A 25494-nucleotide genomic window follows, 5' to 3' on the forward strand; every position below is an offset into this window, starting at 1 on the left:
CACACACTTAAAGTATATGAGCTGACAAGTTCCCATCATAATTAATAATTAATCTTTGCATTTTCTCCCTTGAAACATCAAATTATGGAAACTTTTTTCCGTTACCCACGGTTAAAAATGAAATATTCCTTCAAAGGATACAGCTAGTCCCTTATCACACCAAGTGATTGCTTCTTCAAATCTCTTCAATTCCACACAAGCAGTGGCTCCTGTAGGCAACAACACAAAGAAGGATACTATAACTGTAGCTCAATTCTGAGAAAAGAACCTGAAACCATTGAAATCATTACAGACCAGAAGAAAAAAAAAAGACAAAACAAAATAATACAATACAAAAAACTAAACGGAAAAGAATAAACAGGCCCTATTAGGTTTCACTTAGATTTATTTAGCCTTACAGACAACTGAAACCTCTAAGAACACTTAAATTAGGATCAACAACTTCCTCAAAAACACTAAGAGTTAGGTAAGTCCTGATCCTTCTTTTTAAAACAGCTAGATAGCGACTTAAGAGCGTGTCCACTAGGGAACCGGGCAGTCGTGCTACATGCCATCTCACCGATTTCAATGAAACTTTGTCAGTTTAATAGGGTCAACCTTAAAACTCCAAAAAACAGCCTGATTTCTGTTTTGGTTCTTTCCAGGGGGAGATAGACCACCCCCCGCTTTTTCTTGGTTTTCACCAAGGAAATCGCTTCAAATAGGTAAAATGTATGAAGCTCTCACTGCGATAGTATTTAACTGATTACTTTGAAGATTTGCACACATATTTTAACATCCTTAGTTAATGGCCGCCGCGAGTATCAGTCAGTTTGATCGACGGCTTGTCAATCAACAGAGGCAAATATACGATGGTGTCTTTAGACTTTTTGATTCATCTAAATATTTGACAACTTTGAGGTCAAATATCACCCGTTGCCAGAAAGCTACAACACTAATCTTAATTACCCTTTATAACCCATCATTTCATCTCTGAAAATCATCAAAAAAATCTTTGGGCACTATCGTATTTTTGCCTTGGATACTTTTTAAAATCTGCGACTGTGACAAGTTTCTCTCAACTACACCTGTCACGCAATTCTTGCTCTAGGCGGTCACTTGACAAAATAAACCTACATGTTTTAGCTCTTTATATAAGTTGATTGGTCAAGAAAGGTGAAAACTGTGAAAAACTTTCGAGATTTTTTGTAGGAATGGAAAATTTCACGTTTAGAGAGATGCATGTTGACGGAAGATCAATGGGAAAATCGTAGCGTTTCTTTTTTCAGTCGTTTATTACTTTGAAGATTTGCTAAAATCAGGACATAGGGCTCTTGTACAGAACAAAACATTCATTAGCCTATACTTTGATCGTCTATTATCATTATTGCACAGTTTACAATAAGGAAACTTTAACAGGAGAGGAGATTTTAAGGTCACATGTCGCCTGCTTGTTGACGTACAAGTTGCGAGTGTAACAACTTCGGCTTTTCCATACCGCGAATGACGGGAAACTCTGCCCCCCTTATTTGTTAGGAATTATAATAAAGTTCGCATATAACGCGCGCTGTCATTGGTTGAAAGAGCGTGCTCTATGAGAGTATAGAGCATAGAGCTGAGCTAGAGCTGTCACGCCATCTGCCAATTGTACTATGTTCGACCTTTTCCGGGACTTCTTTTCAGCTTTTTTCCGATAATTGGAATTTCGAAACTGAAGCGAGCCGGCAGGTAGCAACAGAAGAATCAAACAAAGGTTTGTAAACATACCAGGCGCCGTAATTTACGTTATTAAAACGTGAGCGGATACGAAAATCCTCAAAGGAAAAACAACATAAACATTCCGAGTTTTAAAGATTTTCACGCTCAGTTAGATTGCAAGCTTACGTACGGCAATAAATATCAAACACAGCTAACACTCGTATAGTATATAAAGTTCAGTGTTCAAAAACAAAACAGAACAAAACAGAAATGATAAAAAATATAACCAAACTGGCATAATTGTTAAATTTCATACTAATCATGACGGTGTCTGAGCGAATATGATCATGCTGAAGTTCATCGCGGCTCGCTCATCATGGCGATCTCCGGTCATCACAGTAACGCAAGCCTCAGAAACTACATCGGCCGCCCTTCGAGTGAAAAAATAAGAGCTTGCTATGATATAATTTCCGATACGTTGAGTGCCAATTCACATCAGCCACTGCAACCGAGTTTTGCGGCGCTGTCATCACGAGCGATCTTCGATCTTCCGGTGAATTCGGCTGTCGTTCATTCAAAAAATACTCGCCTTCAACAGTTTGTTTTCTGCCTTGTCATGTGGAAAAAACTCGCGTGTTTTTATGAGCCATAATTCAGCTGAAGTTCACTGAACATTTCACTTGAAGATTCTGTATTAGAGACTCAAAAACTTCAGGCAAAGGTGTTAAGTTCGACTTGCCGAACTATTTTAGTTTGTAAACTATCGTAGAATGTGAACTTTGATAGTTTTTGAACTTTGATGGTTTGACACTTTTGACAGCTTTAGTCTTGTACAGCCAATCAGATTATTAGAACCATTCTAACAGGGATTCTGATTGGCTTATTGAAGAGTGCTTTATGAGAGTATAGAGCATGCTGACGACATTGTTGTTCGCTTTGGAAATAAAGTTTGTTTTGGAAATTGAAAGTAATGCTTGGGTAATTTAACGGATTCTTTATTATAAAACAAATAGAGAAGCCTTGACTGTGCTCTGTTCTATTATAAAGCACTTAGGAAGCGGCTTATCTTATTTTGTTGTTTTTTGACTGAAAATATTATCTGCATTTGCTATTATTTTCGCTGATTGTCATGGCCTTTCCTGCGTGCACGTGCGAGCTAGTTCATAGACAGGACTCTTTCGAGTTTCTCTGGCCGGTGTCGGGCTTATGTGTCTAGGTCTGGTTCAAAAGATATCTGCACGCTGCAACACGGGTTCCTATGTTTTCTCCCTTTTCTTTATTTGTATTTTCATTCTCTTACTTGCATTATCACACATTTATGTTTTTTTATTCCCTCAGCACGTTCCCTCAGATTTGGAAGTAGGCCATGAAAAGTCAATATTGACGAGAACTGAAATCTTTTTTTATCATTATTTGTTTCGGAGAACCCCCGTCATTTGTGACTTTATTTCTCAAGAAAATGTGTTTTTATTTGCTATTTATTTCCATTAGAACATGAAACTAGGTCCTGATAAGTTTTTTTGTCTCGTGACTCCCAAAAACTGTTTGCGATAACATCAATTGAGAAATCAAAGGCAATTACGCCTGAGAAATTCGCTTGTAGTCTTCTACCCGCAGAAGGCAACTCCATATAACGACACGTTCTAAGACCTCTGTAAACTAGAGAGATTGGGTGATGTTGAGGAGTGAAATATTTACACTAAATCTGTGACCCTTAAACGGATCACGTACTCGTACATGTAACGTCCGGAAAATGTCACGCATGTATAACACCGTAGGCGCACCTGGCGTATTCTATCCACTGACTTCAAAAGTAAAGAGATAACTTATTTACTATTTGTATATGAGCAAGCTTATTTACCCTGCTTGAAAAAATCCTTGATGAAGTCTACTATTGTCAGACGAAATGCGTGGGAGATAAATACAAGTTTTTACTTTCTCAGTTCGTGCAGTGATGCTCACTAGTTTGTTCCGTCAAAAATGCTTTTAATGTGAAGTCACGTCAACCTCGACAGAAAAACTAAGCTCATCCTGTCATAATCAATGGTTTGACACCGTAAGTACCAATTTAGGTACATCATTGGACTTTGATCACAATGATGAAAAAATGTGCGTTTCCTCACGCTCGCCACGTTTATTCTTTGGAAAAATTTTTTACTGGAGGGCGACCTCGCTTAGCTTGGCGCGTCTTGACTCTGGCCGACAAAAATTATCGAGGTGAACTCCATGAAATTTTAGTCAAATGTTTTAAAAACTTTGTCTACCCTTGATTTGCACGCAGAAAAAAAAGGCAAATCCCGAATGGTATTTCAAAACACTTTATTCATGAGTCACTTATGAACTGTTTCATAGCAGCCCGAGGAAAAAGAAAAATTGAAACAACCGGCGTATCGGTCAAATGAATTCCAATTTTTTCAAGGGGTTGGTAAGTTCATTTTTCCTAGTAAATTTAAGTGGGGGTCATTTTTTTGTGACAGCCGATCAAAGATAGACATCTCTGAAACGTCTCTGAAACTCTTTTTAAAAAGAGCGTACACTTCCGGTAATATTTTCCTCCTTCTCGCAACAGCGCAACAGACATTGTTAATCCTATGTAGTGTAGGTGTATCAGTTGTATTACGTCTTCATAGTGATGCCATAAGTGTCTAAAAAGCCCTCAATTCAATCTAACACTCGAATTGATAAAGTTAAGATGGTGCAGTTGTCTTGTTCATTTGCAACAAAATGTACAACCAAATGTTACTTTTCTCGCGCTGGCCAGGGACGGCAACAGCTCACACCTCTAAATTCCTGGGTATACAGCTTAAAAAAAAAAAAACATTTGAGAGACGTCGATGTATCCCAAACATGCGTTTCATCCGAGATGAAGCTTATTCTAGCGCGTATTGGCTTATTTGGAGATTACGAAGGCCGCAATTTCACGATGTACCTCAAATTTCGTGCACAACTTGGTGTGAGATTCAGACCTTCGGGTTCGTAAATGCCAGTATCCTCCTCATAAAAATCGGAGACATAAAGTGAGAGAGAGATGAATCTGCAGATGGCAGAAGAAATCAAAGCTGGTGGCGAGTCTTTCTGGTGGCGGCAAGGTGACTGTAAACCTAAATAGAACGCCTACTGTAGCTGCTATCTTAGAGTCAACAATGAATAAGGAGAAGGGCAAGAAGAGCGCTTATCTGAACATCAGTTTTCCTAACTGGTGATTTGTGACTGAGATGAACTTTATATCATATGATTGCTAGGGATACGCAGGTATTGTAGAAGCGCTCACATAGATAGAGGTGGGCGATCCTCCCTCTGACTTAAGAACTGCGACAAGTTTATAGCGCAGACCAAATGGCACAGTTTGAAGCACCTTAGGATCTCACTAGGCTCATCACATTAGAAACTTTCAGCAAACTAGTCGTAGAAGCGGGTGCTTATCAGCAACGTGCACAGATTTCTGAACGCGGGTCATCGCGAGAACTATACCCAATCCGTCATAGACGGAACAAGAAAGCCAGATATTCTTGCTAAAAGAAGGATGTATAGGATAAGATCAAGAGGAAATGGACTAAGACCGGCTTGCCATTCTATAGGGGACGGCTACGTTCGAGGTCGGACCTCAGGTAAAAAGTCTGACGAACAATCCCTAACTAGCCAAGAGGAATTGGGATGGGCTCTTTGGAAAACACAAAAAACAGCCACCTTTTCTCAGAAAGCAGAGAATTATCTCCTAGACGTGTGCTGGACAAGGGAGGAAACTAGTAAGGCAACCGCCTCTGATGTGATTTCCCAAATATCGAGATTAAGAGACAACACCAGCCAGAAATGTTGTCTAAGACTGACCGGTTGATACAGCAGCAAATCGCTCGATACTTCAGCCGGTTATCTGCCGTAACAAAAATTGGTTTATTGATGAGGTCCCCCTCTGTAAATATGAATAAGGACGGAGAGGCCGATGCCAATGATCTAGCTTCAGAATTAGAAACTGACCGAACAAGGCAGAAGATAACGAGAGACCTTAATTTAGACGAAGACTGCGGGAGAGGGTAAATATGTTATTAAGCTAAAAAAAAAGAAAGAAAGACATTTGCATCTCACTTTTCTCTCATATTTATTGTCTTTGCTCACGAAAACAGCTGGCTATGTCTTGGGATTTCATCAAGGGAAATTTGCAGGAAGGCTACTCGTCAAATTACCGCTGGCTCAGATTCTTATTTAAAAGTTTTACAAGTCACGCAATTAAACGCAGGCAACACTCGATCTAGTGAGATGAAGATTTATGTTTAGTAATAGAGTGCTTGAAAAAAATATGCAGATATTTTACGATCGAAGCGACAAATAATCATAGAGATCTGCAGATTATTCTGAAATTGTTATCTAGCAGACAGCATGAACAACGCGCTTGAATAATTCCTACTAAGAGTCTTCGGGTCACACAACAGATGTTAGCTTAGCGGAGTTCTGCATGGAAATGTTTGATGGCGGTAAGTGACAACGACAACACTATTTTAATTTTATTTTCGGGATAGAGGCACAGTTTTTAGTCCAATAGAACTATTGATATTTGCTCTCGAGTAAGAGCGCAGAATTTCTCGTCTGTAAAAGCCGAAGTTGTAGCACACTGGAACAATTAGTAATATCAACCAACACGCAGCATGAAATAAAATGAGCAATGATGATGATTAACAATCATATTATAGACTAATGAATGTTTTGTGCCGTACAAAAGCCTATCTGCGGATTTTAGCAAATCTTCAAAGTAATAAACGACTGAAAAAAGAAACGCTACGATTTTCCCATTGATTTTTCGTTTACATGCATCTCTCTAAACGTGAAATTTTCCATTCCTACAAATTATCTCGAAAGTTTTTCACATTTTTCACCTTTCTTGATCAATCGTCTTGTATAGAGTGCTAAAAAATGTAGGTTTATTTTGTCACGTGACCGCCTAGAGCAAGAATTGCGTGACAAGTGTAGTTGAGAGAAACTTGTCATAGTCGCAGATTTTAAAAGGCATCCGAGACAAAAATACGGTAGTGCCCAAAGATTTTTTTGATGATTTTCAGAGATGAAATGATGGGTTAAAAAGGGGAATTAGGATTAGTGTTGTAGCTTTCTGGCAACGGGAGATATTTGACCTCAAAGTTTTAAAATATTTAGATGAATCGAAAAGTCTAAAAACACAGGCGTATATTTGCCTCTGTTGATTAACAAGCCGTCGATCAAACGGACTGATACTCACAGCAGACATTAACTAAGGATGTTAAAATATGTGTGCAAATCCTCAGAGTAATCAGTTAAATACTATCGCAGTGAGAGCTTCATGCATTTTACCTATTTGAAGCGATTTCCTTGGTGAAAACCAAGAAAAACCGAGGGGGTGGTCTATCTCCCCCCGGAAAAAAAACCAAAACAGAAACCAGTTTGTCGTTTTGAGTTTTGGGGTAGACCCTTTAAACTGGCAAAGTTTCATTGAAATCGGTGAGATGGCATGTAGCACGACTGCCCGGTGCTCTCGTGGACACGCTCGTAACATACCTGACACCTGTGACTCATTGAAACTTAAGGAACTAAAATATTCATGCTGAAATTTTGCTTTGCATTCCGCATTGAGTTCTTAATCCCGTTCAAAGTAATATTCTCATCATGATTAATGGAAAGTAATGGCGTAGCAGTCAAGAGCTGGATTCAAATGTACATCTGGGTGGTCTCGACCTCTTAATTAAAGTCAATTGAGACAAGATTGAATTCTATTTAACCTCATTTAACCTTAGAGTGTTCAGTTCTTTTATTATTATTATTATTATTATTATTATTATTGTACAGCTAACATATCTAACCTCTCACAATTGCCTTGAGGAAAGTTGGATTTAACTCAATGGCTGCTTCTGCATCCCTTAGTGAATCCTGGTGATTTCCTGTTATTGAAATAAATATCTCTGATTAGCCATACATGTTGCAAACCAACTACCATTACTACAATTTTGAGAAAAAACTTGTGATGCTCGTTGATATCTGGGGTAAGAGGTTACTTCTTTGTATATTTGAGAGGCCAAGATAAGATGTAAATTTTCCGGGCATGCATTCAAAATTATCCCCTTTTTCAGAAAACTACTACTGACAACTCAATAGCTTCAAAATAGAAAAAAAATGCCTATTAAAGCTCTCGTCATCTTACCAATTTTAGAATGTGCAATAGCCCTGTTGTTGTGCAGTTTGGCCTTCGGTTCTTTCTCGTTGCAGTTCATTTTAATTCCTTTGGTATAAAAATGAATAGCATTGATGAAATCTCCTTTCTTGAAGGCCTCATTACCCTCATTTCTATAAACATCAGCTGTGGATGCAAAGAAAAAATAAAATAAGTCGAAAAAAAATTTAAAAATAGGTATCAAAGTCTGTGGTCGTAATTAATAATTATTAGTGTATAATCAGAGCTGCCAAGATTTTCAATAGTTATGATGATGCCAATGATGTAGGTGACATCATGGGTAAGAATAACAATGAGAATTAAGCATCACTCAACTTGAGGCAAACCCCTGGGCATTTAAATTTTGGAGATAGGTTTCCTAAAATTCCCATTCCCTGGGCAAAATTAATAAAATGTTCAAATGCCCCACACAATTTTATGTAAAAGGCGAAATAATTAGCAATTTGACTTTTAACTAGTTGATCAAGCTTTAAAAACTAATTGACCAAGCTTTAAAACCGAGACCTTGAAGCTTTATTTCTTCTGACCCATTTGTTAGTGAAAGTACAGTATCTATCTTAAACACCTCCATATTCAATGATAATTAACACATATACTCTACTGGAAATTAGATGTGACAGTTTTTATTTCAAATCCCCTAACGCCAGTCAGGCAGGGTTAAACCCCCACCACCCTCTTTGGCTTGGACGATGATCAAATGCCTGTGGGTTGCTCGAGGAGAAGGGAGGGAATGTTGAAGGTTTCAAAGTGATTGTGTTTCATTAAAATAGAAAGATGATGGTGATGATGATGATGATGGTACCTATGATGCAAACTTACAAAATGGATGTTATATGATGATCAAATAAAGCCTTAACTTACTATAACTTTGTGTTATTGCTTTGAACTGTTAGAAAAGAAAATAGCAAAAGTTTCTGTGTCATAGATCTTCCCAATGAACAGCATATTGTAATCATAGAAGAGAGTCATGATTGGCCAAATATCCTTTAAAGTGGTCATACACTGTAAATATCCTTTTCCACATCTGCTTGCATTCTTGAAACTGATCCTGATCGAATAGAAATTGTCCTAACAATTACTGAAGCCGAAGTTGAACCTAACTCACCTCGTAAAGTGTCCTCGTCAAAATCTGGTGCATTTTCTTTGTCAGGTAAGTCTTCATTTTCACATGGAACTTTAATTGAACTTCTTCCTGTAGCCATAGCAACTGTAAGAAGACTGATGCTTCGTACAAAGTTGTTCTTTTATGTCATCCTAGCCTGAAAAAAGGTGATTAAAAATGGTTATAAACATCAGCTCAACATATTACCCAGTTGCAAAATAAATATTTTTTCCCTTCTGAGAATGGGAGGGATACATAGACACAAAATCAGAGGCCAATTAAGAGCTAATGTCAACATGCATCAGGCAAACGGCGGCAAGTCACCCAAATTCGTTTTCTCTCCTACTTTCTTATTTTGTAGCCCAATATGTCCTAATAATTGTGGTGTAGTTTTTTTGTGAAAATACATTTTAGTTTTTGAGAAATGATATTTTTCGTTGGACCGCTCAAATATGCAAATTTTCACTCTGAATATTGCCCGAGTTGTGTCACCTCATGTAACGAATTTACTTGACCTCCGGTATTTCTGTCGGCATAATCCTTTGTTTTATCAACTAAACTTAATCCCCTGACATTATTGAGGATGGCAAAGAAATATTTATTTTTTGGTAACTATTTTTGTCCGACATACTTTTTCTATGTTGAAAAGTAGCATCAAAACAAAGACAGTTTTAACAACGACCGATATGACAAAATCTACTGAGCTTCTAGCTTTCAAAAGAAAAAAGGATGGTTACAAAGTTACTGTAAAAATTTTCTTGTGCAATTGTGTTTTCTATTGTGAGACGAACTCAAAGTCCGGCAAAATTTACTTGCTAGCGACTATGAAATATACATGGTGTGCCTACTTGTCGCCACCTTTTATTGACATATCGAGGCATAAATCACTACAATTTGTAAAAAAATCTAACGCAACACTCTTACCTAGTTTATTTATGATTTTATAAGACCAATAACTGTTTCGGTCATTATGTTACGCTCGGGTATTACTTTTTGCCGGGAGCTCAGCTTTTACGTTGTGTTTTTCCCCTATTCCAGTTATATTAGAAGCTAGTCACGCAATAATTGATACCAACACAAATGAATATTTACCCTGTATGAAGATTTTTGTTTATGTTGAATTGACAATATTACAGTATGTTACTTTTGTGGTCACTAATCGTTGTTTCAGTGGCAGCGTAGCAGTTCAAAGCGGGTTGTTGCTTCAACGCGATGAAATTTATAGTGTTCTGGCAGGGAAAAAAGCATGATGCTCTGGGAATAAAAACTCTTTGGGGCCTTTTACATGATATCGGGATGAGTTTTGTTCAAGAACGAGTTCATCCCGGTTGTCGCATGATACCAGAGTAAAATTATTCGAAACGAGTCATTTGTGAATGAGTTTATTGAGGTTTTCATTCCAGAACGAAACACTTATTCTGGACGACCTTTTGTACCTGTGTAAAGTAAACGCGGTACGACACTCATATCTGTATGAATCCTCTTTAGGAGCGAGGGAAGCATAGAAAAAGGACGTAAATACTTGTTTTTACTACTCGTTTTTATAATTTAAATTATCTTGCATGTAAACGCGGCATGAAATCCATTTCATTCCGGAATGAAACCCATTTTGGAATAATGTAAAAGATACCTTATTAACGGACCATTAGATTTTTGATGCGGGGAAGGGGGGGAGGGGGGTCTTTTGCCAATTGCACGATTTGTCTTCTTCCATTGAGCCCGTGCTAGATTTTTTCGGGGGTTATTGCCCAACACCCCAACACCCCCCCCCCTCCCCGCCCGCGTCAAAAATCTAATGGTCCTTCCCTAAGATGCTATCAGGTCCTACAACTTTTCCTGTGATGAAAGAATTTGGATACATAAGTTTTACTCGCGTTGTTGTTGATGTTTTTTTTTTTACATTACCGAGCGAATTTCAAGTGATAATTTCAGGAAGTAAGAAGCAACAACAAAAGGATTCTTATCAAAACGAGGAGCCATTTTCAGTCAGACCTGGTCGGACACCTTGAAAACAAAGTATGACACGCAAGCAGTTTACTGCAAATTTGACATGAAAATAATTCTGATGCCTCTTTGAAAAGAGAAAAAGGCTTGAACAGTAGACAACGCGAGATCTTTGGCTATGTTATAAAAGAATACTTTATGCACTAGAATTGCACAGATCGAGTTCCGGATGCACTTGAATAGTCTGTTTAACAAATGCAGAACTACAGTTATTTTAATCCCTACCAAATTATCTCAAGACGAACAAAAAAAGTACAGCTGTCCTGCCTCGAAGCAGGACAGATTTTGTCAGCATAAAAATCTGACAGATCAGTGCCTAAAGTTTTTATAGGTAAATAACCATTTTACGTGAATTTTACGAGGTGAGGCTGACAGCTCGTAGTTGGCAAATCACATCTTTTGTATTTAGGTGCTGACAGGGTTGGTGGGGGAGGTGGGGGAGGAGGCGATCAGAAATGGGTGAGGATGCTTGTCGTACCTTTCAGGGGTCAAAATCAGTAATCTGGTACCTTTTATGCTGTCTCCAACTTTAGTGGACTGCCAGAGACCTAGCTGGTACCTTTTAAGATGTTTTTCGCTCAATAAAATACCTGAAATAAGCATTTAATAAGCACTAGGACGATTTTAATGATCTGACTTGAGCCTCTAGAGCACATGGATAAAGAAGTTCTTATTTTTGGGATTTTTCAATTTTTTGAGTTTAAATTGATACTTTATAGGGGTAGATATCTGTTGTTACCACTCCCACACGGATAAGACTCAGGTACCTTTTATAAATTTATAGGGGTCGTTTTCGAAATTCCGGCGCGCATCCTCGCCCTCTTATATATAGGGGTTCCCCGGGGGGTGCTGATACGTGCAGCACACTTGAAATTTAGCAAAGGCAAATTTTGATGTGATTTTCGGTGAAGAGAAAAAAGTTTTGTCAGCGTCTTGTAGCTACTGCGGAAGGGCCCTTTACCACTGTGTACTTAATTACGCGTCCCGCCAGATTGCGGGAAGCCTACAAAGTGCTCAGACATTAGTATAGAAAACTCCGCCCCTGTCCGGATTTTTGAAAATTTGAAGATTTACAAAAGACAGTCCTAATTGACTGAGATAAATTGGGCAAAAAATCGTCATCTGTATGTTGCAAGTTCGTATAATTCGTAACAGAAGCAATTGAAATTATTTAAACCAGAGGCTGTAGTAGGTAGTTAGGTAAAGTCTGTATTTAAGCAGTGGCCCATCCAGGCCCTGAGCTTATAATCCTGGATTCCTCACATGAAGCGACTAGGTATTACTACTCCTCCCCGGATATGATGACAGTCCACCCCATGGTTAACCCCCCCCCCCCTCTTCCCTGTCATTTCATCAGGTTCCCCTGACTAATGTCTGGTACCCATTTATACTCCTGGGTGGAGAGGGGTACTATGAGAGTAAATTATTTTGCACAAAAACACATGACCTGGCCAGGTTACATATGCAGATCTCATGACCCTGACTCCACCTCACTAATCATAAGGCCACCATGTCTCCACAAGAGGGGAGAGTTTATGGTGAATCCTTTCTCATAAGAAACAACTTTTGCAAAACCAAAGTAAAATTCTCTTAGCTGATTTTTAAATAGTGATTACTGGTCAAAACTTACAAAATGTGTAAGTTTTTTGTTCAATTTCCTCCAGTTGAACCGAAATCTATATGCGTGCAGCTGGCTGTTAGTTCAACTGGACACTTATGACAGGAAAAAGCAATGAAATATGTACACTAATGCATGCTGTTGTATGTTGATATGGATTTCAATTTGGTACAGGTGCTGACGTTTGTGGTTTACCAGTATATGTATATTAAACTAACTGTTTTTGCAATCATTTCATGTTTACTCTGTTTTGTGCTCAGAATTGATTTGTCTTTGATGCTAACTTTAACTATCCTGATAATCCAAACTAGTTGTTTTTCAAATATCATAAAATCCTTGCTGGCTGTCTTCACCGGTACAAAAAATTTCAAGAAATGTAGAGGCACAAGGAAATCAATTGTTCTGGAATTCAAAATAGCCTTAGATAAATGTACAGTGTAGATCACATTTTCGAAAGCCAGTACTAACTTCCTACTAACCATTCGAGCACGAGTCTTTACTAGGGAATATTGGCCCAAGGTTACGGCAGTATAGAAATGTCATAGTGACAATATTTCTCAGTACAGCTCACGAAAGCAAGGTGATACTCATGCAGTAATGTCACTTGCTTCTGGCTTCCAAGCAAAAACATAGGCATGCGTAGCATGCAAGATTTATTTTTTTGACCGGGTGGGATGAGATGAGACACTTTGTGTACCTAATGTTTTTATTTTTGTAACAGAAAAAGAGCATAACTTTATAAAAGATCGAAAATATTGCATTACTTCACCTTAAGAGAAAGAGAGAAAAAAGGTAATTTAGCTTAACTCACACAGGTATTTTATGGTCTATTTTCTCTATTGTCTAAGTACTTCTAAGCAAAAATAAAATGGATCGGTGCCACGCTTACTGTTTTCTCCTTCGCAGCAGTTGTTTGGTCTCGTCACACAACGCCATCTATTCCCCGACGGAGAGAGAGCGCGTAGCGTGATGAGACCAAATAATAGTTGCCAAAGAGACCACGCTTACTGCCGTTCTTCTACCAGAGAGAAAATCAAAATTATTCGTTTACAGTTAGATGCCTGAAAAATGTAATTCCATGTAATTCTACTACGAAAATCAAACTGAAACTCTGTTGTATCTCCAATAGACTCTAACCAAAGATATATTGCGATCTCGACCAATGGAGATACATTTCACAAGAGAAAAGGATAATATTTGAGAGAGGGCTCCTTGATTGGTTGTTGCCTATCTGGCCTTTGCACACTGTGTGTGAAATACTTTATAAAATGCAGGTTGTTTACAAGGAATAAACACGCGATTGGATTAAGTTCAAGGTAGTTAAAAGCCGAGTTTATTCGTAGAAAAAGTCAAAACGCGGGAGAATTGCGTTAAAAGTTCACTATCGGTAGCAGTTAGTGTGAATTTTTTCCAGTGGGGTTAGACATTGCGATTAGAATATGTGATTAAATGCAGATTGTTTACAAGGAAATGACACGTGATGGAGCGAAGTTTAATTTGGCAAAATGGAATTTAATTGACGAAATAAAATTTGTAATCAGTAGACTAGGTCAGGGAAGCAAAATAAAAAGAAATATACATATCCCAAAAATCTGCACACCCCCTCCCCTACTGCCTCCTTCTACTTGCTTTTCTGATGGTAATTTCGTTTCTAAAAGTTAATTCACTCTATTTGAGACAACAAGGTAGTTTTCCATTACCAGAAATCCGAGATATCGATCATACTTGACCTCTCCAGGCCTTGGCCAAGAAACAATTACAAAGAAATGTGTGGGATAAAAAAATAAATGTTCAAAATCTTCAAGGATCTTTCATTTTCTTGTCAAGATCTTCAGGGGTCTTTTATTTTCTTTCCAAGATCTTTAATTTTCTTGCCAAGATCTTTACGGATCTTCAAAATTTTCCTGCCAAGATCGTTCAGGATCTATTTCTTTCTGTCATTTCAAACTAAACTAATAGATAAATATTCGCCACCCAGAATGCCTTCAATGAAAATCACCAACGGGTAGCACTCATGATTTTATGTGGAACGAGCAAATGCAATTAGGCAATCTTATTTCAAATTTTCGTCCAATTTCCGACTCGAGTTATGACGAACAAGAACGAGGAGCATGTGGTTTACTCGTTAATTTATGTAGGACAAAAAAAAAGAGCAAAGAAGACGATCATTTATTCCAAAATCTTTTTGTGAGCTGGATTTCAGCTTATTTTCATTTTCTACAGGTGTGCTGATAAATATTCAGTTACGCTGTGTTCTTAATATAACCTACATTTTTTCAAAAGAGGTCAAATGATGTGTTAAAGAATTCGTATTTTGATTTGTCGCCTTAAACTTTTCTCTGACTTAAAATACCTGCCAAGTTTTGTATCATTTAATAAGCAAGGAGCGTTTTACATCTTACCCTCGAAACGTGTGTTTGTGACAACTGCTTCCTCCTTCAATTTCTATAATGCGAACAGGATGTAACACGTAGACGGTAGTTTATAATCAATAATCGATAACATTTTCATAACTTGCTCTTGTCTGCCATCATATGGTCTAGTGTGTTGTTGCCGGCTCACTTTGCTGAAAGACCTATATGAAACCAAGACCCCACGCCTCATACCGAATTGTCTATATTTTACAATGTAATAAGTTTTTCTTTGTTAATACAAACTGGCAATGTTATTAATGGAACACTGCGAGTGGGTGAGACAAAAATCCTCTTGGTCTAATTAATTGTTTCAGAGCTTACCTTTAAACGACGTTTCGTCAGCGATGGAGCGTTGAATTCGTCCTTAAGAACCTGTTAAATTTGTAAAATTTTGTAAGACCGAAGTTATATGGATGAGTTCTTCAGAAGGTGACTTATAACACGAACGGCGTCGAGAGGGTACTCTCTTCTTAGTGGTCTCACGACGTAGGGATATTTGATTTTATTCCTCTGAAATTTAGCTCGCGATAACCTAGAAGCAACGCTTCGAGCTGGGGATGGCGAGCGTTAAAATTTCTCGCTGCCACCAAAATGATGCAAATGACTCACTTTTTGTTTCACGACCATAATGATGTTTTTATCATTGCGTGACATTCTCAGGAAAACCAAAAGTTGATGACGCATTGTGAACTTTCCCGAGGAAATGAGTCATAAATAGTGAATAATACACGGGCGCACGTAGATGCGAATTTGGTTGATGGAATACAATTCAAGCGCGTGAAAAATTGCCTAATGTTCACGTAGTGCAATGATTGGGTATATTCTAATGGACTTTGGACGTTGTTTTTATGGTACGTGATGGAACGTGAGTTGTTAGGCGTGTTCGTTGCGCGTAAAGGAGTCGTAAAAACACGTTTGACTTAAAAATAACACAAAAAATGAAATGCGAAACTTTCATGTCCCGATAAATCTCGACCTTAATCAACGAGGCTCTCGCGAAGACCACAAACCACCACACTTGTTATTCTTTGTGCACAGCCCCCTGATCCATGACATCATCTATAAGAACATAGGTATATGTAGCATGGGCGGGTTGAGATGGGACACTTTGTGTACCTAATGTTTTCATTTTTGTAACAGAAAAAGAGCATGACCTTCAAACGGAGGAAAATATCGCGTTACTTCACCTTGTCTGAACTCACACCACAGGCAGCCCAAACTCCAGCTGCGAGATGATCATTTTGCGAAATAAGATTCATGGTGATTTTTTCGGATTTGTTCGGATTTTTTTTATCTGGCGGTGGCATGAGTATTTTTATGAGTTGTGCCGTATTTTGACTTTCCCCACAGGCTCGTCAAATTCAAACAAGGAGTGAAAGTACTAGGCAATACTACAAGCCAGTGAATAGTCTACTAGGTTATTTATGATCCAACTGCTTTTTATTCCGCATTGTCTGTCTGCTCATTTCTCATAAGGCGGGAAAAGCAAAGTGGATAGAGAAGCGCAGCGTGCGTAGCCGCCCGGTTAAACAGGTTTTTTTTACAGTACAACATAACCAACTTTATACATGTGGTATATACACATATTTGCATTATTTGAACTCTGTGCAGTTGGATTATAAAACCAAATTATCTCGTTGTACCCCTCACCGACGCGGCACCACAATTTCCTAAGAAACTAAACCCAGTTATTCATACGTTGTTGATTACAATGCCTGCAGCTGGTGCGAGGCCAAAAGCAACCAAAATATACTTAATAGACTGCGCTTGGAGTAGAAATCTCCCAAATACTCAGCATACTTCGTATACAAAAACCTTAACATTACTAAAATACTTCTCGAGCGCTTCACATGACTCTCACTTTCATACGATCTGATTAGTTATACTTTGTTGTTATTATTTTTACATTTTTTTTATTATTTTACGTTTTTCCAGTCTATCGAGTTCATGTTCCATTCAAACCCGTTTTCTTCTTGATTAGTGTTCTTTGTTTGAAAGAAATTTGATCATATGAATTAACGTTTAAGCGTTTGACGAAAATGAAATACCGTATGCATAAATCAAATGATTGAACAGCTCGTTAAAAGGAAATGCGTAGCAGCGAGAAGGGAGAATTAACAATCAGATCTTGGGAGTTAAGGGGTTTAAGTCTTTTGGAGTGATAGAATTATCACTAGTTCTTCGGATTAGACAGAGACACTCTACTAGATTAAATCATTTGTAAAGAATCCTTTGAAGGTGGCATATATGCGTTGGTAACGAAAATCTGAAAAGGAGAGGCGAACATTAATTAATATGACATGAAGCCCCAAAAAATGTTTAGCGAAGACGTACATCAGTCAACAAAAAAGCCTTCCTCGGCGTTACTTCCTAGTTCCCAGAAAAGAATATGCTTCTTCTCCATGCTAAAGTTTTAAACTGCTTTCCCCTATGAAGGAGACTGACAGCGTAGCTCAGTTCAATGAACAATAACTTTTTAAAATCAGTTTAAAACATTTGCGCTCATTTTCTACTCACTTTGAGTTAGAAATGTTAATTCAAACTTTCTGCGTCCTTAGAGATAGATTGTGAATGCAGTCTCGTCTGGCTACCACGATGGCAAAACACCTTAGCGATCTCGTGTTTACCAATTTGTTCACCTTCCCTGGAAATGGTTTCTTCAGTGTTTCTGTTCACCTTCCTCGAGTGTAACATCAACGACACCACTGTCTTTTACCGCACCTACAAGAGTGGGCATCTCCACTTGTCCTGTTTACAGTTGATTATCAAAGACATTCGACACAACCATACCAGTTACTTCCGCCTGCAGGCCACTGAGGGGGAGGAGCAGGGCCAGGAAGCAGGAGAGGGACCACTGTGGATTTTTTTGCCATTCCTTGAAGTATCCTTACAAATGTAGGATATACTGAACCAAAAATTAAGATGTATGGGAATGATTTTGAATTCAGAAAACTATTGCTTTACTTTTCAAAAAAATATTTTCAACCTGGCAACAATGAAAGAATATCTTCCATAAAGTAATGACATAAGCACAATGAGATGACTTTTGCCACCTCAAGTCATAGTGACTCAGAAGAGCTACGATCTCATCTTACTTTATTATTTTACTATTATTTCTTAATCCCGACCGACAAACCAAGAACACTACACAACGACCTGGCCAGGTTTCGAACCCAGACCTCTTGACCCGCAGTCCAGCGCACTAACCATTACGCCATCGGGTCTCACTCATAGGGGTAAAATCACGTGATTCTGTCTCGTCATCATGCGCACTGACGAAGTCACATGAGAAAGCACTAACCGCCCGAGAGATCAGTGCATTTTCCCGTCTTGCCTGACACGGTCGAGAAATATGAAATCTAACTTGGAAATCAAGAAAACCTTTCAACGTCGACGTAAACTGTCATACAATCAAAGAAAAACAGGGGGAAACTCTTCTCAGCTACCTTATCAAAGACCGTCAACATGACAAACAAACAAAATCCAGAAGAAATATCAGCACTTGACTCAAGCAAACATGGCGACTCGCCAAACTCACTCGGGAAACCCGACTCTATTATCGAAGCACTCTCGCTTATGACTAAACAACTAGTGTCCTCTATTACCACACTCAACTCCTCAATGAACCACTCATTTACTGAGATGAATGAGACTTTAGGAAACCTCGCATACGTCGAGGAATCTGCTAATGAAGAAGGCTCGGTAAACTCCGACGCGGAGAAAGAGACCGACAAGGCGTCAAACAAAGACAGCGCTAGCACTTTGGACCAAAACATATCGGGGTCCAGCACCGCTAATACCATCAACAATCAGCTGACGTTGACAAATAGAAAATCAGAAAATTCTTAGGTTTGTGTGGAGGGACAACCTCTATCAATATGTGTGTCTACCAAATGGGTTAAGCTCTGCACCCCGTATGTTTACCAAGCTGCTCAAACCTGTGTTTTAAGTCCTTAGAGAAAAAGGCCTCTTGTCATCTGCATACATAGATGATCTTTATCTGCAAGGAGATACCTTTCATGAGTGTATTAAAAATGCCTTGAACACAGTACAACTGCTTAGAGATCTTGGATTTGTAGTCCAAGAGGAAAAGTCTTGTCTGCATCCCTCTCAACAACTCGAGTATTTGGGCTTTGTCCTGAACTCAGTGTCAATGACGGAACGACTCTCTCATGCTAGAGTTGGGAAGGTGGTCCAAGCATGTGAAAAGCTTCTCAGTAACTCCCATCCCACCATACTTCATCTAGCAGAGGTTATTGGGCTTATGGTCTCCAGCTTCCCCGCCGGGGAACATGGCCCATTACACTACCGTAGCCTTGATATTGAGAAAATTGAGGGTTTGAGACAAACTAAAGGCAATTTCTCTAGTGAAATATCTCTATCTGTTAATTCAAGAGAGGAACTGCAGTGGTGGATTGCAAACCTACTTTTTTCCTGTAAAGCAATCTCACATGGTGAAGCTGATATAGTAATCGAAACTGATGCCTCTTCTCAAGGTTGGGGAGGGGTGCATGGCGACCAGAGAGGAAGGGGCAGATAGACCCCCACAGAAGCACTAAATCACATCAATAACCTTGAACTGCTCGCTATATTTTTATCCCTCAAAGCTTTGTGTGGTTTACACAAAAATAAACACATCCAGGTGCAATGTGACAACACTACTGCAGTGTCCTACATAAATAACATGGGTGGAAGTAAATCCATTCCATGTAATGAGGTAACTAAACAAATCTGGGCCCTGTGTATTGCTAATAATAACTGGCTTAGTGCTACATATTTACCTGGATGTAAAAATGTAGAAGCTGATTCAGAATCTTGGGTATTTAATGACTGCACAGAGTGGATGTTAGATCCACAGATATTCAAGAGGATAACCAATAAGTTTGACAGTCGTGAAATTGACCTCTTTGCATCCCGTTTGAATAAACAATGTGCCAAATACTCATCATGGCGTCCAGATCCGGAAGCTTTGTTCGTGGATGCATTTTCTGTAAATTGGAATAATTTATTCTTTTATGCATTTCCTCCTTTTAGTCTAATTGGGAGATGTCTGGAGAAATTACATGCAAACCAAGCAGAGGGCATTCTTATAGTGCCACGGTGGATGTGCCAAAGCTGGTACCCCAAACTACTCAGACTGCTGGTGGAGGTATCCATTGTTACTTAGCCCAAGAGGGATCTGTTCGTTTTGCCGGGGACTCAACAACTACACCCATTACGGGAGAAACTGACTCACTTGGCATGTCATTTGTCAGGAAACTTTTCGAAGACAACCGACATTATCATGCCCTCATGGAGGGACTCGTCCCGTAAACAATATGATGTGCACATTCGCAAATGTATCCTACTCTTTTCTGCAAGGAAAATTGATCTAATTTACACAGTCCAAGGTAACGCCAAGGTTATTTAGTAGATTCTCAAGATCTTCCCTTCACATCACCAAAATGATTCGCTCGAATTATAGGAACTAAATATATGCGTGAAAAGGTCCACTAAGAGTGTGTTACCCTAAAATTCACCGAGCGAAAAAAAATGAGTAGTATAAAACTGCTGAGTTATTAACGACAAGATCTTCCCTTCACATCACCAAAATGATTCGCTCAAATTATAGGAACTAAATATATGCGTGAAAAGGTCCACTAGGAGTGTGTTACCCTAAAATTCACCGAGAAAAATTAGAAGCATTTATGTATAGATCTTAACTGTTTTCTTCAGAGGGTTTGTGTTTTGAACGTAAAACATAAAAGTTCCTTTTCCGTAGAGATACCGTGGTTGACTAAGGCTTAGTTAGAAAGGGTGCCATCGAATTCTCGTCTAAAAACCTGAGAACACTTTTCAATTCGAATTCGAGGAAGAACTCTAAAAATTTGTAATTCATATCTGACTGTCGCAGTTTTCCAAATTTTTTAATGTAAAAGCTATAAAAATTTTTCAATTTAATAATTTTTTTAAGAATTTCAGAATTATCAAAATATTTCTCCAATGACATTGATGATAAATGCAGCTTGTTAGAAAAGTCGTCAGGATCGTAAAAGGCTGTTGTCACCGGATGTCGCTGACAACTAATGACGTTAAGATTTCAACCTAAAAACGTTTTTTAAGGTAAAGTGTTTTCCAGTTTAACCTTTGAGATTTTTCATCTACGAAAGGGAACCCTGGCCAGGTCAGCTTCCGAGGGATATACGGCTTAAATTTATAATACTGCTCCTCGACGAGAAACAGTTAAATATACTTATTACGTTGTTCAAAATTTTTACGTAACGGTAGAGACAGAGTTGGTTGCGTCGCGTGACGTCTCCTGACGTGATGCCATACATGACCTAATACTGTAACATATAGTAAACATTTGAGTCTGAATTTGACTTGTTCCTTTCACAGCTCTTTAACAGTCCTTTTATTAGATTTGCGTGAATCAGAGACTTCAACAGAAAATAGTAAGACAGAGTTACTCATAATTTTCAGTCTTTAACGGTTGTCATGATGGTTTCTTTCTTTTTTTTTTTGGTTGCACATGCCATGTGTCGCATTCGTTTCGGAAAACGTCCGTCCTCTTTCAGGGAGCTGTAGTTGCCTGTGAATACAATTGATGTATTGGTAAGCGGCGAGGAGATTGGCTCTTTTAATCTCAGACTTTGCCAATAAAGAAACTAACTGGGAAACCACGATGCTTTCCACTTCAAACTAAAAATAACTGAATTGTAATCGATATATCTAGCCAACATCCTGATTTTCTCTCTCTGTCCATAATTTTCTCATGAGACGGGCAATAAGCATATACCGACCTCAGGTAAGTTAGACTGACATTGTACTGACTCCAGTAGCAGTAATCCGTGGGGGTTTCAAGAATAGAAAGCCGCTCTCTTTATGGTGCAAAAATAATTACCTATCAATTCTCTTTCTAAGCGTGGCGCTGAATAAGTAGAAAAGAACTGATTTGTAAGTTATGATAGTTTAGGTTTATTGTTTTATGTTGTCGTTTCTAATTAACGTTTAGATCCTCACCTTTTTTGGCAGCTCTGGAGCGTACCCCTGGCCTGCTTTCTCTCTTAAGTTTCTTTTGAGCTCTTTTTCCCTTTTACATTTTTAGACGTTAATGAGTGGCGTGAAAATTTAGTTTGAGAATTGTTCTCCATGGTTTTCTTCCTTTTTTCTGTCGGGTTGAGCAAGAAAACGCTAATCGCTAAGTTTTCAGCAGATAATTCCATAGGCTCAAATCAAAATAATTTGCTCGCACAAGACATGAACTAACGCTAATGCGTAGAATAATATCCCTGCAAAATTTTCTCGTCACAGATATACGCTCATTGCATTATTCGTCAGCATCATGATCACTGCAGAAGCCTGGAGCCCAAGTTTGTGACGTCATTTATCATTATGTCACATCAAGGAAGAATACAAATTTAATCTAACTGAGAGAGGTTATATCTCGTCATGTACTGGAGTATGTCGCTTAAGGATCACTTCAAAATTGCACACAGCAATATAACTGTCACAAATCACTTCGTTAAGAACGAAGGATTACTTTTACTTGTCTAGAAGGGTTCAAATCATCATTTGACTATTCGAAGCAAAGATGTTATGAAAAATTCCTTTGTCTTGAACAGGTATCAAGTTCCATTTTAGCGCAAATGTTCCACAGCGCAATATTTTCTAGTAGATGGGACGCTCTTAATTTCGGACTCCACAACTTATAGAGTGAATAAATTCGCCTGAATTCGTGCGTTGAGGGATGTCGAAATAACTAAAGAAGTATAATTCGTCCGCACCAATATAATGATTCACGAGTTTTCACCGGATGCCCCATAAAGACATATCGAGCCAGCTTTAGTCTACGTTTTACATTTGCACGAAATTGTAATGAATAAATTATGAAAGTACCGCAAATATATTAGAAAATTAGTGGTTTGAAGGTCGCGAAATGAATTCTTCCAATTACACAAGTATGGCGTATAACTGCACATTGTCTATACTTATAGAACTAGCTTTAATTGTGCTTGAAAATTAGCGGTTTCCCATCAATATCTGATGGTTAGTCCAACGACATCTGCAATTTAATAAGAGTAAGAACATTTCAAAATACCTCATCATAGAGGCCCAATCGCCATGGGAGACTAGTCGGCGACAGTTTTACGTAATCACACGTAACCTGAAGGAAAAAAAACGTAAAGACTGTAGAATGATGCCGGAAACAAATCTGACCGAAGATCGAGCACAGACGAAAGCATTTGTAGATTTTCGGTGCTCTCCTTCTGTGGTTGGTGGATTACAACCACAATCAATCTATTTCTCAGCAGTTTACATTCTCCTTTCCATCACAACATTTCTTGGGAATTATCTTAACCTTGTTGCCCTTCACAAGGAATCTTCCCTTCACCCGCCGTCCAAACTCTTGTATCGTTGTCTGGCAATGACTGACCTGTTTGGTATTTTTAGCCAGCCTATCATGGCTACTTATTGGATGCTCGTGGTTCAAGAAAACTGGAGTCTTTGTCGGTACGCAAGCAACGCCGCCTTCATACTAGGCTATACATTATGTGAAGTGTCTTTGTCAACGATGACGGCCATGAGCGTGGACAGACTTCTCGCCCTGTTGTTGGGGCTGAGATACAAACAAATTGTAACTTTGAAACGCACATATCTCATTGTAGTTACCTTTTGGGTTATCTCAAGTTTTTTTGGGCTATGGTATATTTCAAATTACCGTATAACCTTATGGCTTGGCCGTGTAAGCACATTAAGCACATTACTTCTTCTGCTAATCTCAATCATCTCGTACACAAATATTTTTCGTACTCTCAGTCGTCATCAGGCTGAAGTACAACATCATGTTCAACAACAGCCGAGCCAACCAAATGCATTGAACATGGTGAAATACAGAAAAGCACTATACAGTGCACTGTGGGTGCAGATTGCATTAGTTGTTTGTTATTTACCATTTGTTATAATGGAAATTTTTATCAGCCCTAGTAGCATATATCCATCGAACTTAGTTGTTTACTGGGAAATAGCAGTAGGCTTAGTTCAATTTAACTCTATATTAAATCCATTTCTTTACTGCTGGAAGATTAGAGAAGTAAGACAAGCAATGAAGCAGACAATCAGACAAGCACTTTGCTGTCTATGGAGCTAGATCCTCCTTGGGATGCTAAATGCTCGTCGGATCTTTCATCGGAAAGGAATATATAAGAATCTGGAAAAACATCCCGCCTCACTTATTATCGAAGATAATTTGCAGGAAAATTTTCACGCAAAAGGCAATATTTCTATCATGGTCCTGTGACATAAAACTTTTGTATCTATAAAAGGAACTTTGAGAGTATATCGACGGAATAACATAGGAAAGAATTTTCCGATACAAAGAAATTGATAAAGAGTTGTATTTAGTGCAACTTGTGGCAAGAAATTGGTTTCTCTTGTGACAGAAGAAAAATAGAGTACTGGGATTGTAAATGAGAGCACGTTACTGAAAAAACTTTTTATGTAAATGCTATTAAGAATGTGAGGTTAACGTGATCATGGCGCCTGGCAGGTGCTGTAAACACAAAAAGATCTCTCGTTACATACAATTACAAATAACCGGTAGGAAAAACGAAACAATTGTGTATTTAAGTAACGAGATGTTTGAGAATAGTTTCTAGCATAGATATTTTCTCTCGCTTTCAAGAAGCAAAAATGTCCCAGATTAAATCTCAGTTAAAATCTCCTTTTCAGAAAACGACTATTATCTTTCAGTTCCTCTTTCGATGTTCGATCGCTTACTTGAAATTGATTTGCGGAAGCCGGAAAAAGGGAGAAAGTATGAGTAGGGAAGAAATATTTGACACTTAATTAGTTCATTCAGTTTTTTGAGGCATATGGGTTGTTTCTTATATCATAAATCATTCATTGAACAAGCTTGTTCGGCTAAGATGCCTGGATAATAGTTTTTTTTTTTTTTGCGTCTCTGTGGACACCGACTTCGGTTCGGTCTATAAAAACGCGAAAAAGAACTCGGCCAATATCCGGCAATCTTGACCTCCCGCCTGGTCATTAAGTATATTGATACCACCGGTGAAGCTCTTAGCACACGCAGGTTTGGCAAAAAGCTTAATTAGATGATTAAATTTCCTGTTCAAGTTTCTCCATGAATAAACGCTAGTGAGGAAGTCTTTATTAAAAACATTTCAAATGCCCGGTCAAACACACACAACATCTTGCAACATTATTGCGCACGATGTGTTTCACGCGTTTGGCCATCCTGTAGCAAAATGTTGCAAAATGCATCTTGGATGGTATTGGATCAAGTTTAAAAATGGTCAAAGTTTTGTTGCAACATTTTTGGATGTTGCAAGATGTTGCGCGCGTTTGGCAAGCTCCTTCACAACATCACACAACACGATCCAGCAATGTTGGAAGATATTGCGTAGAAATGTTGCTTGCGTGTGGCCGGGCATTAAGAAAGAAGGGGTTTAAGTGGTCATGACCGTCCAGGTGCTGTTGATACGAA

General features: G+C 38.5%; 2 protein-coding genes and 1 pseudogene across 2 annotated transcripts in view; 2 read left to right on the forward strand and 1 right to left on the reverse strand.

Moving 5' to 3' along the window:
• The window catches only part of LOC149038238 (uncharacterized), a 155601-nt gene that overhangs the window by 5739 nt on the left and 124368 nt on the right, over positions 1–25494 (reverse strand). The window contains exons 4-5 of the mRNA XM_089187232.1: positions 7503–7580; positions 142–209 (exon numbers count right to left, since the gene is read on the reverse strand). Of these exons, the coding sequence (XP_089043358.1) occupies positions 142–209; positions 7503–7580 (146 nt within the window). The remainder of the gene's footprint in view (positions 1–141; positions 210–7502; positions 7581–25494) is intronic.
• Positions 19105–20418, forward strand: LOC149038239 (uncharacterized; annotated as a pseudogene).
• Positions 23188–24138, forward strand: LOC149038240 (melanocyte-stimulating hormone receptor-like). The gene has a single exon (XM_089188369.1). The coding sequence runs from the start codon at positions 23188–23190 to the stop codon at positions 24136–24138; it is 951 nt and encodes a 316-aa protein (XP_089044495.1).

Source organism: Pocillopora damicornis, chromosome 11 (assembly GCF_964200805.1).
Source record: "Pocillopora damicornis chromosome 11, jaPocDami1.2, whole genome shotgun sequence".
NCBI lineage: Eukaryota > Metazoa > Cnidaria > Anthozoa > Scleractinia > Pocilloporidae > Pocillopora > Pocillopora damicornis.